We start from the raw sequence: 14,528 nt of genomic DNA on the forward strand, positions 1-14,528 counted from the left end.
TAGATTCACACATACACACATTTTTGTAACATTTTATATAAATCTTTTAAGATCATATTATATATGCTTCGGAAGTAAATATTCCATAAAATTTTTTAGTATAAAATGTATAGTTTATTGAAATCATAAATATTTTGAGCCTAATATAGCACGTACAAATATAATTTTTACGTTAATACGTATAAATTAATTCAGTCAGAGTGTTTATTTACAATTTCTTACTCACGAAGTTTTCTTTTCAGACATCTCTCTTCTTTTACATACAAATAAACATATTTAGATATGCAAGAAATCCACTTGTCTTTTTGTCACAGTATTCTTTAAAACAACTTGTTACTTCGGCTTGGTTTCCTGATCGTTGACGTATCTTATATAAATTTCTTGTTCGTCGCTACCGCCTGGTGGAATTTCGGCCTCGTTTAAATACGAGACACCTATTGCTAACACCGAACCGTCATGACTGAAACTAAGTGCAGCCACACCCGCATTGTACCGATGAAATTGACAGAGACGTTTCTTGTTAAAACCGTCCCAAATATTCACATAACCATCTGATCCACCTGTGGCAAAGGTATTGTACGTGGAATGAAAACTAATAGCATTCACAGGATAAATATGCTCGACATTATTCTCTTTTATCCTGTGACACTTAAATGCATATTTCTTCTTTTGTGCTTCTGGCATTGTATCTAAATACTCGACGGCAACTCGACCTTCTATGCTACTCAATACATATCCCTAAACACAATAGAAACATAAACTAATATACAAAGAGCAATATACAAGCAATGCAAACAAACTATACAGAATGTAGAAAAAACATACTTGCTCGTTGGGAAAACCTTTGATACAGCGCGTTTGATACTTTAAACTGCTTTCTCGTCTTTGAAACATGCCTGCCATGTTCCTTAAATCCCAAATACAAACTTTTCGTTTTGCGGTACCGACCACAAATTTGTCACCACATACAGACAGAGCAAGAACTACATCTGGTTGCAAATAACTACCAACGCAAGTAGGTGTTCTTGGATCCCACAGTTTTACCGCAGCATCCCAACCACCGGTTAGTATTGCGTTAACAGCCGTGCAATATTCTATCTTTCTGATTGGCTTGTCATGTGTACCCATTATTGTCTCTGTGAATTAAATTATTCTGTACAATCATAATTTAAATGACAAGCAAAACTATGTATGTATATAAAAGGAAAAAAGTCATGTATATAACAATACCAGTGTTGCTATTTACATCATACATCTTTAAAGTATTTCCTAGACCGCCGCTATACGCATGAACAGCATCCTACAAACAAACTTTGTGACAGAAAATAATATTAAAAAAAAGACAAATTAGGAAAACAATTCTACATACTTGAAATGCAATATCCAGTACTGGTAAGTCATGATTATATTTCACTCTCATTGTATTCGTGTGAATATCGTACAATCTTACTGTACTGTCCCATGATGATACTAACAAAAATTGTGTAGAGTTTGGTCCAAATTCCACTGCGGAAATTGCATCGGTTGGCGGTGATTTTATTTTGAACTCAGTTCTGGATTCCATTCTATGATAAACAATAATGAAATATTTATTCGTGTAAAATAAATAAAAGTTTCATACGACACATAATATAGCGCGTGAATGTTAATTTTTTAACCTATAAACCTAAACACTTGAGAGCGTAAAGGTTTTATCAATTATACTTATCTTAAGTTACAATTTTATGTTAAGAAATAAAATGAGTGAATATTTTTGAATACTACCTGACACTGAAACTGTAGATGTGTCTGTATTTTTTGCTAAAGATAATCACGAGATAACCTATAACTTCGATAAATTTATATATTTACGAGGCGGGAGATAGTTCGTTGTGGATGGTGAAGTGAGTCTTTAAATAAAAATGTTTTAAAAAGTGGAAGAAAGAAGAAGATCAGGGCAGAGGAAGGGAACAACAGTGACCACATCCAATAGAATTCAGCTTGCTTTGCGCTTATTGTCTGCGATTGGCCTTTTCCTGTAAATCTAAATAAAGTATGAAAGTATATGCTAATGACTAAGCAACAAAGCGCCGAGTTCTGCTGAACGAATAATCGCATAGGCTGCGTTCGGGGAGAGCACTATCGGCACTGTTGCATCATTGGGTGCGTTCAGACAACTCAACAGTTGCACAACGGTTGAGGGATAATCACTTCTGATTGGATCATACTTTTGGAACCGCTGCAGATTTTGAAGAATAGTCCTATCATAAGTGATGATCTTTCAACCGTTGAGTTGTCTGAACGCACCCAACGTTGCGCGTGGGATACTAGCTGGCAACCAATGGCTGTGGAGTGAGGAAGCTTTCTGATAGGTGATACGCGCGAAACGGACGGGTTTTCGTTTGCTTCGAGAATATTCTCTCATTGAACAGAGTATAAAACTGTATGACTTGTATGTGTATGTCTGTGTGTTTGACGCACGCCAACGTAGTCGCATCGTTGACGCGAAAGTCATGCGTTGTTGATCGGTGATAATTTGTATTTAACGTTTTACTAAAAAAAAAAAAAGTAAAATGGCAGATAAATCTCGTCGTGTAACGCAAACAGAAGATTTGTCAAACGTTGAGTTTGAAACCAGTGAAGATGTTGAAGTTATTCCTACTTTCGATAACATGGGTCTCCGTGATGAATTGCTACGCGGGATCTATGCCTATGGTACGGATATCACGTTTTGACTTTGATCTAACCTCATTTTCTCATTGTGGATTTGTTTCTTTGTAGATAAGAAATAATTAACAATCGGGTCGCTTAAATTAATTTATTTTGCACGCACACATATATTTGATCCAATAAGAATGTACACATTTGTTTCTTATAAAACTTGTAAATTAATCATATATGAAAGTTCAATATCAGATCTTGTTTCACTTTGATATATGTGAGATTATTTTTGTAGGTTTTGAGAAACCATCTGCTATTCAGCAACGATCCATAAAGCCCATTATGAAGGGCCGAGATGTTATAGCCCAAGCACAATCTGGAACAGGAAAAACTGCTACCTTTTCGATCGCAATATTGCAATCGTTAGATACACAAGTACGAGAGACTCAAGTTTTGGTTTTATCACCAACTAGAGAACTTGCTACACAAATTCAAAAAGTTATTCTCGCATTGGGCGACTTTATGAATGTTCAATGCCACGCTTGCATTGGCGGTACAAATCTTGGAGAAGACATCAGGAAGTTAGATTATGGTCAGCATGTTGTATCCGGTACACCTGGTAGAGTGTTTGGTATGTATTTTGCTTTGATTATTAAAGTAACTTTCAAATTAGTTTTTTTTTAAGTTTCTTATCTTAATTTTGAAGGGAGTATATTTTATGAAAATTATTAACAAGCATCGTTTTAGTATTTATTTAAAATTTGTAAAATATATTTTTTTGTAGATATGATTAAAAGACGAGTACTTAGAACTAGAGCTATAAAAATGCTAGTACTGGATGAGTCAGACGAAATGTTGAATAAAGGTTTCAAAGAACAGATTTACGATGTGTACAGATATTTGCCACCGGCAACACAAGTTGTTTTGGTTTCGGCTACTCTACCGCATGAAATTCTTGAGATGACCAGTAAATTTATGACCGATCCTATTCGCATTCTTGTCAAACGGTAACACTTTGATCTTTTTAACTCTAATATATTGCCAGATTATATGTATTTATTTAATTTTACAAAATTTACATGCGTATATCTTTGTAGTGATGAATTGACACTGGAAGGAATCAAACAATTCTTTGTTGCCGTTGAACGAGAGGAATGGAAATTTGACACACTCTGCGATTTATATGACACATTGACAATAACACAAGCAGTTATCTTCTGCAATACTAAACGTAAGGTAGACTGGTTGACGGAAAAGATGCGAGAAGCCAATTTCACAGTATGCTGCATGCATGGCGACATGCCGCAAAAAGAACGAGACAACATAATGAAAGAGTTTCGATCTGGTCAAAGGTGAGAGATTTAATTCAGAATTAAAAAAAAATAATGTAAAATATGACAAAATTCTCACAGAGAATAATTTTGTATTGATTGTATGTTTTGTTCTTATAGTCGCGTGCTAATCACAACAGACGTGTGGGCAAGAGGCATCGACGTTCAGCAAGTGTCGCTCGTTATTAATTACGATTTACCTAACAATCGTGAATTGTACATTCATCGCATAGGTCGATCTGGACGTTTTGGACGTAAAGGTGTATCGATAAACTTTGTGAAAACTGACGATATAAGAATTCTGCGAGATATCGAGCAGTATTATTCGACGCAGATAGACGAAATGCCAATGAATGTAGCCGATTTAATATAAGATTTATAATATAAGAGATTTATAATCAAACCGAATATATGTATCACAAATCCCTCCCTCACATCGTCTAATGAATTTCTCATGACAAAAACAGCAAATAATTTTCTACAAGAAATATTACAAGACGATTTTAAACATTTATTCAAAAAAACACTGTCGTATAGCTCTTTAGTTATTTATAGTACGTTATTCTTGTCGAAGTAATTAAGAAGCATTTAGCTTCGAAATTTTTTTCTATGCTAATTTATGTAACAATAACGAGACTATTCAAAAACAGTGTAAGAAAACAGTGTACAAAACTATACTACGTATAATGCAGTATATTAATATTTCACTTCCACAAAAAAAGTTTATGTTTTTAAAATCGAAATAATCTGTTTTGCACTTGTGGACTGTTATCTTATTTTTAGGATACTGTGTAAAAAAAATAAAGTATTTTGGCAAGAATGTAAAAAACACTTCTTATTTGTATAAATATTGCTCCTAATATTGCGCGGAAAAGCAAGCACGAGCAATATATAGTATACTATAGCATTACATATATATCAGAAAAATCAATAACTGCTGCAACAGTTTGAGAAAGCGGCGCTGTAGAGTTTAGTATAACAGAAACTCACCTCGAAAATGAAACAGAACTGGAAAATCGTAAGAATTGCGTTGAAAATTATACGACCTCATCGATAATGTTTTTCTGAGTCTCAATGAGGTAAATAGTATATTATCAATGTGAAGAAATAAGTACATATAATTTCAGTATAAAACATGTTACATGTATGTGTGCAGACATATAATTTCAGTTTGTTTATTTTTGTTTATTAATAGGTTTTATGTGTATAATTAAGTAACATATATTACGAGAAATACTCAATAAAATGGAGCAGCAAAATGATTGCTCGCTTCAAAGAGGACAGCCACTGCGTCGCTATGCAAATGATTACAAGACAGAAGGAGGACATTCATCTACCTGTATTTTTTATTATATTTATCTGTATAATTTTCTTACGTTTTATATAAAAAAAAAATTATATATATATATATATATATTAATATTTTCATAAATTCCATCTCTTTTTTTTTTTCACTTCTAGTGAATAAAACAATGGCAAATCAGTACTCGAATACAGGTAGACCTACGGTACGCATAGTTGTAAATTTAATGACAGGGATATTTCTGATGGAAGTCGAACAAAACGCGACAGCACAGCAAATTCTTACTATAGTGCAATCGGAAGAAGGATTGTCAAGAATTGCTTTAACGACTACCGTGCCAGTTTTTGCTCTGTGGATGTGTTCGTCACAATTAGAAGTTCAATTACGTCCAACACACAAACCCATAGAATTGGCTGCTAAGTGGAGTTATCTTGTGAATAAATATAGTTCTTACACAGAATATTCCGATGATGAAGAACCTTTATTATATTTTCGCAGAAACATATTTCTGTCTAGGACAGAGGAGGAGCAAATCAAGGATATCAAAGTACTCGAGTTGCTCTATGCGGAGGCCAAACACAATGTTCTACAAGGCAAGTAGTTTTGATATAAGAGAGAGAGAAAAATTGATTACTTTATATATATAAAATCTAAAAACTTTATTATATGAAAATATTTTGTATATGTGTGCGCGTGTGTTAAAAGAAACACAACACTTTTTTCTATAATTTATTATTCTGTGAAATGAATATTGTTCTATCATATAAATTTATTTTCCAGGACGATATGCATGTGACGGTCCTGGGCGTTACACCAGTTTGGGAGCTATGCAGGCCCGAATCGAACTTGGACCTTATAACGCGCAAAATCACACTTTAGCTTTTTTCCGAAGACACCGCGGCCGATTCTTACCACGTCATTACGCCTCTCCCAGTCTCTTATTTGGTTTGGGACTGGGATTAGGATTAATAGGTGGCAAAGAAGCGCCCGAGGCGCATCTTCTGGAACAATATAAACGAATACCAAGTGGCACTCACAACGGTACCGTTAATGTGATTCCGAGGAAGCTAATGAGGAAGTACCTCGAATTCTGTTGGAATTTACCGTGTTATGGCGCGGCTTTTTTTCAAGGACAAATTGAACGACCCGTCAGAGGCCTTGCTTCGTGGATCACCAATCGCGATATGCAAGTTCTCATAGCGATTAATACATCGGGAGTGTATATAGTTGATGACGTACAATGCGTAAGTGTGATATAATCGAATAAAAATGTTTTATTTTTATAACGCAATAATTTTACACACACATGAATAAAAAAAAACAAAACATTTTAATAAAATAGTAACATTTGAAAATATATATATTTGCGCAGAGCTTATTATTAGGACTAAAATATTCGGAGTTGAGTTGGGAAATGGCGAAACCCTCGGATGAAAACAATTTGGACTGTTTGCCTTGTTTGTTTTTACAATTTCCCGTACGAGAAAACGGAACGCGAGTCTATAAAATCTTACAAGTGTTTTCGAGACAGGTAAAGTTTTGAGAATATTCTATTAGTAATAGAATATTACTTTTAAATATAAAGTTATTATTATTATTATTATTAAATATAGACTATTATTTTTATTATAATAAAATATTATATAGCCCGATTATACTGGTCACTTTTGTAGCGGCACAGAGAAACATATTATACAGCAGAAACTCTGATGTTTCAGGCGCCAATGATGGATACTTTGATATCTGGCTTTGCCGAGGACTATCGTCGTCAATTTATCAACAGCGACGATCAGTCAGCCAAAGATCCTCTCGTCTCTCCCAGTGGAAATTTTACAAATAAACTCAGCAAATTTACACTGGCTACTTTTGACGATGAAGGTAATGAAACAAAATTCAAAAAAGAAGGTATGTTGCTTTACTTATTTTTCAAAATCATCATTTCAGGTCGTTGTATCGGTCAAATGGGTTCTTGGTCTTTTCAATAAATGCATTCTGATATATTTCTGATGTACTTTTTGTGATTAATATACACTCTTTGGTAATATAAAACAATTCTAATTTTTATGGCGTAAAAAGAGACCTTTTCTATCCTGTAATATACATCCTAATACGTGTGTTTGTACTTTTTGTTTCTTATTTCTTTATAATTATTATAGATTTTCATAAATTTTTTTTCAAATATTTCTTTTTTATTGCACTGAAAGCACTTTGAGATGTGAACTTTCTCGTAAACGATCCAACAATTTTTTATATCTTTGTGGTACTAAATTTCTATGCCGATTCATATATGTTTCTAACACGTTTATATCAAAACTTATTTGGTTAATCTTAGCTAGTATCTCTTCTTTCTCCGTTTTTGGTAAGTCTTCGGACTGCACATAAATATTGATCATAATTATATAAGATATATACATATATACATATATATATATGTGTATGTAAAACCGAGATAAGTATAACAAAAAAAGAGTGAGTAATAATATCAAACAAAAAATTTCTCTTACTTGCAATAATAAGACCTGACTTTCTTTCAGTTCTGCTGAACGCTTTTCGATTAAACGCAAAATACGATTTGCTTTGTTAACAGACATTTGTTTGAAGTCGTTCAAACATTCATTGCGTAGTAAATACGCTTGAGCTTTGCTGACGTAATCTGGATTTCCTATTCGTGCCAAATACGGTTCTACTGGATTGATCTCTTTTGCAACATCTAGCTCAGTATCCATTGCAGTTTTCTAAAGATAAATCATTGTTAAAGTTAATTAATAAAAAAATAATATATTCTATTGGTTTTGATATAGTTTAATCGGGACAAAATTCAGAGAGGCATTTAAAAGACAACACAGATTCTTTTAAAAAATGATGATAAAAGGTAAAAATATATTATAAAAAAAAAAATTAGAAATGTAAAATAACATTACGAAAAGAAAATTTACAATCCTTCGAGTTATATCTTTCTTTATATATGTTGGCTATATAAATATAGATAAATTAAACAAAACGGTACCGGTCTTAATTCATTTGTTGCCTGGATTTTTGAACGATTTGGATCGAATAAAGAAATGGTGAACTGCAAATTTATACATTCTTCTTTTCTTCTTTTCAAATACTCCGCAATTTCAGTTTCAGTATCTCTGACGCAAGATATTACATGGTCCTCGTCTTTCAGATGTTTATCGAAATCATAAAAGAGATCGAGATATTTCTCTGATGGCGCAATCGGATCTGGCTGCAAGAAAAATAGAAACAAAAATTACAATTTATATTAATTAAGAAATAATTTTTTTTTATATACAGGGTGTCCCAGAATTGGTTTAACATCTCTCGTAGGCAGGTAGAAGGAATAAAACTGAGGTGAAAAGTCCTATACCATTTTGCTAGATTCGCAATAGTTACTGAGATTTTAATTAATAAAGATCCCGCGAAGCGCGGCGGGCAATCTTACGCGCGTAAGACAGCCCGATGCACGCTTATTCGCGGATCTTTGTTAATTAAAATCTCNGTAACTATTGCGAATCTAGCAAAATGGTATAGGACTTTTCACCTCAGTTTTATTCCTTCTATCTGTCTACGAGAGATGTTAAACCAATTCTGGGACACCCTGTATATAATGTAAGAAACAAAGTTCTACATTGTATCCGTGGGTCATTGAAGAATCGAAGATTAAACGATCTCCTCTGTCTCCTATCGATGGTTTTATAAATGTTCGAGTGGCTCTGGTGCTTCGGCCTTTATCATAATGAAATTTTAGACGTACTTCATTTTCAATCATTGTAAATTCGCGTTCAGCTACATCTTTGCACGCCGGAATAGTTTCGTTTCTATAATATTTTTCAACAATTTTCTGCAAGAAATACAATAGCGTCTCGAAATTTTTCCGCTCCTTTGTTCCGCGAGAGGAAAAATTTTGAGGGAAGTTTCGAGAATCGTCGGCTGGCTGTTATCTCTGATTGGCTCGACCGCCCACCGCAAAGTCATTCCCACCAATTCGCGCAAAGCCTCGGCGAAGCACTTCTAGGAATAGTGCTCTCTCTCTTTTATTTGTCACAATTTTTAGCTTCTCCTTATTTAGAGGAGAAGTTCTTCCACTTTTGCTTAGCACTGATTTGGTGGAATCAATCCCCACGCTATTCGTAAAGTTCCCTCTCCACTACTGTCGTGCAACATTGGTCATACCCAGCGTTGCCGTGGAACTTGCCACAGCGTAGTAACGTCACGCGGTAGAAGGGGTAATTTACGATTGGTGAGAAGAATACGCGACGCGAGTCGTACCTCTCTACCTCTCTACTAAGTTCCACGGCAACGCTGGTCATACCATGGTGGAATTAGTAAGATTAAGCATTCCGATGAATGCGCAGTAGCCAGCCAATCAGAAAAAAGCGGCAATGCAAAAAACAATATGGTATTGGCAGATTTGCAAAGCCGCTTACACTTGGTTGGTTGGTGAAATATATTCGTTGCCGCCCTTCTTTTTTCTCTACCTTTTCCATTATGCGCAGAGAGATGCCAGATCGCGCCGGACAGCATCGAGAGTATCCCCACCGCCTCGATGCTCTCGTACGCATATAAGCGAGAACCGGACGCTGTTTTCGCTTGTATGCGTACGAGAGCATCGAAGACGGTGAGTGTACTCTGCTTCGATACCCTCGATGTTGTCCGGCGCGATCTGGCATCTCTGATTATGCGCAATGCTTCACCTTACTAATTCCATCATGGGTCATACTTGACAAAGCTCCGCTTCTAACTAGAAGGTGGGACACCTCTTTTAATTTTATTTTGTGAAATTCTCTATCCCGGATTACAAAAATTAAGGAGGGAGCACTGAATTAGTGGGGATGACTTCCGGAAAAATATGGAGAAAAAATTTTTCAAGGCTACTTAAAAAATACACTACTTCAAGGTACATAAAACGAAATTAATCGCAAACATGATTTTCTCTTTCATGTAATTAAGAAAGACTGGTAAATAGTATTACTGAAATACGTCGAAAATGAATGCCATCTAGTGCTGGGTTGCCTTTTTCCGTTGAGAATTCAGTATGTCTGTTAAAACAGTGCAAAACATATCGTAAGTATATAAAATTAATTATATCACAATTGCACCAGCCAATTTTCAATCAATCGATTGCTCGAATTTACCTATAGTAAAGAAAATCCTCACGATCCACGTAATATTGAGTCAAATAGAGTGGATCCACTTCAATGCGCAATAATCCATCAAATCTTCCACCTTTGTAGAATTCTATTACTCTTTTGTTGTATAAACCATCATCGTCATGCATGGGATATTCGTGTGCTATTGTGTGATATTTCTTGAAATTAACATAAAGCAAGATATAAAAAACGTTCACGTGAATATTTCAAGTTGCGCTTACTCTTGCATTGATCCACCCGACCTTTCTCAAAGAGATCCATGATGTTACACAATTCAAAATGTTTCTTAGATTCAATAAGACAATCATCTCTATGTAAATACTTCTCGTGGCTTTCAACAGAAATAGCATAATCATAATCTTCATAAAGAGTCACTCGCTGAACTAGACCATTTTGAGTGTACGGCGCGTATAACTCCACCTTGGCTTTTTTGTACAGTATTGTCTTAGCGCCTTGCGGATATCGCTTTTCAAAATCTGAAATAGCAACGTGAAATAAATAAAAAAAAAACTAAAGTTTAAAACTCTTGCTTTAATTAGATTCAGTAATATATTTTGTTATATATCCTATACCTAAACTGGTTATGTGGAGTTCACTCACATACGAAGTTGGCATGTCCAAATGCTTATTTTGCAAAATAATATCCTCTTCGATCTCTTCCGTATCTTTAGATATGACAAATGGTTCGTCAGGAAACAAGTGTTCCCAGCATTTGACATTACTCAAATCCCAATTGATGTCCTTGCAATTCTGTCCGCGACGTTGCATGTTCACCCAATAATTCTGATTGTTCCAAATGTTCTCCACTCCAAGGTACAACGAATGAGTTTCGTCGTCGTCGAGACTGTATGAGAGCCCGGAAGAAGGCTCGATAAAAATTGGTTCAATGATTTCTTCATTTCGCGCGCTTCTTTCATCCGGTAATATAACCACCCAAGCGTGGATTCTACGACCAAAATACTCGTCTGGCGGTAAACGCTCAAAATCCTGAAATTAAAATGTCGTCTATGAAACAATGATTGAAGATTAATCGAATATTTTCTTAAAGATGCATGAGAGAGAGAGATATTTTATTAGTGCGTACATCGATCAGTTTCTGTTCTTCTTCTCTTTGCTTTTTCAATTCGGCTTCTACTCTTTTCTTCTCGCGATCTTCCAATTCTAAGAGAAATTGACTTCTAAAATCTGGCGGTGATTTTAAACAATATTTATTAACGATATCTGATACTTCTGTCTTTGGCGGTATTACTTCAGGTTTTACCAGATAAGGACAAGTTTTTCTAGTCATATCGCACAATGTTTGTTCACGTGACGCATATCCGCTTACCACGAAAGCGTTATATCCTTGTCCTAGAAGCAGGCTCACCAAAAGTGTTGCATACTCAAAGCTGTTCCCTTTTTGAAAATGTAGCACCCATGTCGGTGAACGCAAATTTCTTGGCTGAAAAAATACTACAAGTTACTTTTTGTTTCACAACCCTCACGTATGATGACTCGCGGAAGTTTTCTTTACGGAATTCTCTCACAAGAAAAGCTTAGTGTAGTTAAAATTCATATTAATACAAAACGAGTACACGTGACACGAAACGTTGTCTTTTTTCTTTGCTAGACGGTCCTGAACCGTCCTATCCAGCAAACAATTTCTGTTTTTGACCATTTCGGCGCGGAAATTACCAGTACCTTGGTAACAGAAACTTGTTTGCAGAAATGCTAAGGTAAATGTCTCAGTGATTAAACGTGTCCCAGTACTTAAACACTCTCTCGAATTTTCATTTATATTAAACTATTTTTTACTGATATTTACAATAATCAAAAGTTTTATTAATATTTTTAATTGTATTATTATTAAAACATTGTAATAAAAGTTTTCTAAACAGTAGATGTGATAAAGAAAAAAATAGTTTTTGAGAGTAGTAGCAAATTTATTGCGTTTTCAACTCTTACGTTAGCGGTTTGCGTAAGACAAAGTATATTCTTCTTAAGGTTATAATTAAATACACAAAATGAACTTTTTGTTCAGCAAAGATTTTTTAAACTCACTATAGATTGATAAAAAAACTTTGTTCTATCTTTAATTTTTAGTTATAATAATTAAATTATCGTGTTTATGTACTGGTACGAGAATCTGCCGGTAGCGGAGTTGTTAAACACTTGATTCATCATAGCGTAGTTAGTCTTGCATACACGTATTGAGTGATATTTGTGCGACAAAACATAAATTTGCAACAAATCAGTAAGTAGTTTTGTGTTTTCATGGTTTCATTTTATCTAAACGTAATAAAATAATAATATCTTAACTAAAATATTTAAATATTATATGATAAAGTAGATGACTTGTTTTCATAAACTTATCAAAAGGTTATGAAACTCTAAGTAAAATCTAGTTTTGTAAAATCTCTAGTTTTGTAAAATCTTCAAATTTTTTAGTGATTTGTAATAAATCTATAACTTTTCATGGAATAAAATGCATGAATAATTTTTTTTCTGTTCTATATTATCGTGTTAATAATAGCGTTTAAGTACTGGGACGAGATAGTTTAAGTATTGGGACAAGTTAGAAAACCTGTTTAAGCACTGGGCCATAGCAGGTATGTTAGAATTCTATTAATTTACTTTGTTTTTCTTTATAAACCAGCTCTTTAAAGCTTTATTTAGTGAAAATATAGTCTGGTTTTTTAAATAAATACTAATACTCACCAACAAAAGTTAAATTATACGAGTATGATTTGTATAAGTTAAACAGCTCTCTTAAACGTTTAAGTATTGGGACATTTACCTTATACGTGCGGACTGTTTGCAATTTGGCGCCAACAGACAATGACCAAATCTATTCCGGATTTTGGCTTCATTTTGGCGATAATTTGGCTTCGCTTTGTTTGTGGCACACTCTGTTATCATTTTTGTCGCATTTTGACATTTCATATGTTCACACACATGGTTAACAAACTATATCCTACTGAGGACACAGATGGATACGGTTTTGTAACCAAAATGTTTGCTGGGTAATATATATCGTGATTACCGATAAACGTGACATCAACTATGGAGCATTGTTAGAGAAGATAGATAAATAAACTAAAAGTGGAGGGACATCTAACAAAAAAAAATGAATCCCTGCGTTACCTAGATCTATAGGATTCTCTGCGACTACCGCTGGTCATTTATTGACCAGTCTGATTTTTTTTGACCTGGTATTTACTGCTAGGCTTCACAGATTTTCAGGCTCCAAAAACATAATGCCCAAGGATCTAAGTCTTTTGAAAACTAGAGACAGGCAGCGACACAATATGTGCACGCTGTCCTTCTTTTTCTCACCGCAAAATCTACATCCCTCAGGACCTAGCCCCCCTACCTTGTCCGAATCAATTCAAAATTATTGCAGAATTAAGAGCTATTTATGAGCTTTTGAACCCACCAGGTTAAGAATTTTGAGCTCGTTTTGCGGAGCAGGAATTCCAAGTTTTCGGTGGGGGGCGCAATCCAAAGGGACTCAGCCCTCAAAAGCTCATAAATAACTTAGATTCGTATGTAACTTTAAACTTTATTCAACGCACAAGCAAAATTTACTTAAATGTAGCATAAACGTGGTACGTTAACCCTTTCGCTACGGGCGGGTTCTCCGCCGCGGTACTTCTGCTGAACAGAGCGCCGCGACATCACTGCACGCTACGCGACGTCGATCGTCAGCAAGAGTATCGCGGCGGAGAACCCAAGCTGCTTGAATGTTTTCGGATAAAAAAATTTTTCTCCAAAGGGTATTTATAAATAAAGAGTATTCCAGGGTATTTATAACGTCTTAGTATGCGCTCTTTAATTTATAATATGAGAGGAAGTAACATTATGCAATATAATATAATAAAACAATATAACATATTATAACACAATTCTACAAATAATACAACATAATATAATACAATTCTAATAATGTAACTGCGTATGAGAGCCACTATAGTGGCTCTATCTTGCGGAGAGCCACTATAGTGGCACGTAGTGGGTGACGTCCATTTGACCACGGTACAATTGGACACAGTACGATTGCACACGTAATATTGGACACGTACGATTAGACACGGTACGATTGACCACCGTACGATTGACCAC

General features: G+C 34.8%; 4 protein-coding genes across 6 annotated transcripts in view; 2 read left to right on the forward strand and 2 right to left on the reverse strand.

Annotated features, from left to right (window-relative positions):
• Positions 1–12: 12 nt before the first annotated feature.
• LOC109854091 (mitotic checkpoint protein BUB3) lies at positions 13–2,023 on the reverse strand. The gene is made up of 5 exons (XM_020426854.1): positions 1,765–2,023; positions 1,370–1,565; positions 1,231–1,300; positions 826–1,136; positions 13–738 (listed from the first exon to the last, which is right to left on the reverse strand). Exons 2-5 carry the CDS (start codon positions 1,562–1,564, stop codon positions 334–336), a joined length of 981 nt encoding a protein of 326 aa, XP_020282443.1. The 5' UTR covers position 1,565; positions 1,765–2,023; the 3' UTR covers positions 13–333.
• Positions 2,024–2,443: 420 nt separating this feature from the next.
• Positions 2,444–4,736, forward strand: LOC109854075 (eukaryotic initiation factor 4A-III). Its single transcript, XM_020426799.1, has 5 exons — positions 2,444–2,694; positions 2,936–3,271; positions 3,425–3,647; positions 3,738–3,992; positions 4,092–4,736. The coding sequence occupies exons 1-5, from the start codon at positions 2,553–2,555 to the stop codon at positions 4,342–4,344; spliced, it is 1,209 nt and encodes a 402-aa protein (XP_020282388.1). The 5' UTR covers positions 2,444–2,552; the 3' UTR covers positions 4,345–4,736.
• A 142-nt stretch (positions 4,737–4,878) lies between these two features.
• Positions 4,879–7,274, forward strand: LOC109854074 (putative FERM domain-containing protein FRMD8P1). Of its 2 annotated transcripts, none has more exons than XM_020426796.1 (7): positions 4,879–5,050; positions 5,167–5,332; positions 5,433–5,867; positions 6,055–6,518; positions 6,647–6,805; positions 6,993–7,152; positions 7,219–7,274. In XM_020426796.1, exons 2-7 carry the CDS (start codon positions 5,230–5,232, stop codon positions 7,257–7,259), a joined length of 1,362 nt encoding a protein of 453 aa, XP_020282385.1. In that variant the 5' UTR covers positions 4,879–5,050; positions 5,167–5,229; the 3' UTR covers positions 7,260–7,274. The 2 variants fall into 2 exon arrangements, with proteins under 2 accessions (XP_020282385.1, XP_020282386.1); XM_020426797.1 differs by having other exon boundaries at positions 5,167–5,310.
• Position 7,275: 1 nt separating this feature from the next.
• LOC109854072 (dynein regulatory complex subunit 7) overlaps positions 7,276–14,528 on the reverse strand; it is a 76,168-nt gene continuing 68,915 nt past the window's right edge. For both annotated transcript variants that reach the window (XM_020426795.1, XM_020426794.1), the window contains 9 exons: positions 11,512–11,868; positions 11,000–11,414; positions 10,649–10,903; positions 10,413–10,569; positions 10,250–10,316; positions 8,906–9,118; positions 8,282–8,503; positions 7,779–8,009; positions 7,276–7,646 (listed from right to left, as the gene is read on the reverse strand). In XM_020426795.1, coding sequence (XP_020282384.1) covers positions 7,464–7,646; positions 7,779–8,009; positions 8,282–8,503; positions 8,906–9,118; positions 10,250–10,316; positions 10,413–10,569; positions 10,649–10,903; positions 11,000–11,414; positions 11,512–11,868 — 2,100 coding nt within the window. In that variant the 3' untranslated portion in view covers positions 7,276–7,463. The remainder of the gene's footprint in view (positions 7,647–7,778; positions 8,010–8,281; positions 8,504–8,905; positions 9,119–10,249; positions 10,317–10,412; positions 10,570–10,648; positions 10,904–10,999; positions 11,415–11,511; positions 11,869–14,528) is intronic.

The sequence above is a fragment of the Pseudomyrmex gracilis genome, unplaced genomic scaffold, assembly GCF_002006095.1.
Source record: "Pseudomyrmex gracilis isolate BER0280 unplaced genomic scaffold, ASM200609v1 scaffold_59, whole genome shotgun sequence".
Lineage (NCBI taxonomy): Eukaryota > Metazoa > Arthropoda > Insecta > Hymenoptera > Formicidae > Pseudomyrmex > Pseudomyrmex gracilis.

What these genes read in the sequence shown, in the direction of transcription:
- LOC109854091 (XM_020426854.1), bottom strand. Translation starts at nt 1,564, where the DNA reads ATGGAATCCAGAACTGAGTTCAAAATAAAATCACCGCCAACCGATGCA. An exon ending in TGATGTAAATAGCAACACTG is followed by an intron (nt 1,137 to 1,230) that starts GTATTGTTATAT and finishes TTTAATTCACAG; the next exon opens with AGACAATAATGGGTACACAT. An exon ending in AAGGTTTTCCCAACGAGCAA is followed by an intron (nt 739 to 825) that starts GTATGTTTTTTC and finishes TATTGTGTTTAG; the next exon opens with GGATATGTATTGAGTAGCAT.
- LOC109854075 (XM_020426799.1), top strand. Translation starts at nt 2,553, where the DNA reads ATGGCAGATAAATCTCGTCGTGTAACGCAAACAGAAGATTTGTCAAAC. An exon ending in ATTCGCATTCTTGTCAAACG is followed by an intron (nt 3,648 to 3,737) that starts GTAACACTTTGA and finishes ATATCTTTGTAG; the next exon opens with TGATGAATTGACACTGGAAG. An exon ending in GAGTTTCGATCTGGTCAAAG is followed by an intron (nt 3,993 to 4,091) that starts GTGAGAGATTTA and finishes TTGTTCTTATAG; the next exon opens with TCGCGTGCTAATCACAACAG.
- LOC109854074 (XM_020426796.1), top strand. Translation starts at nt 5,230, where the DNA reads ATGATTGCTCGCTTCAAAGAGGACAGCCACTGCGTCGCTATGCAAATG. An exon ending in ATTTTTTATTATATTTATCT is followed by an intron (nt 5,333 to 5,432) that starts GTATAATTTTCT and finishes TTTCACTTCTAG; the next exon opens with TGAATAAAACAATGGCAAAT. An exon ending in CAAACACAATGTTCTACAAG is followed by an intron (nt 5,868 to 6,054) that starts GCAAGTAGTTTT and finishes TTTATTTTCCAG; the next exon opens with GACGATATGCATGTGACGGT.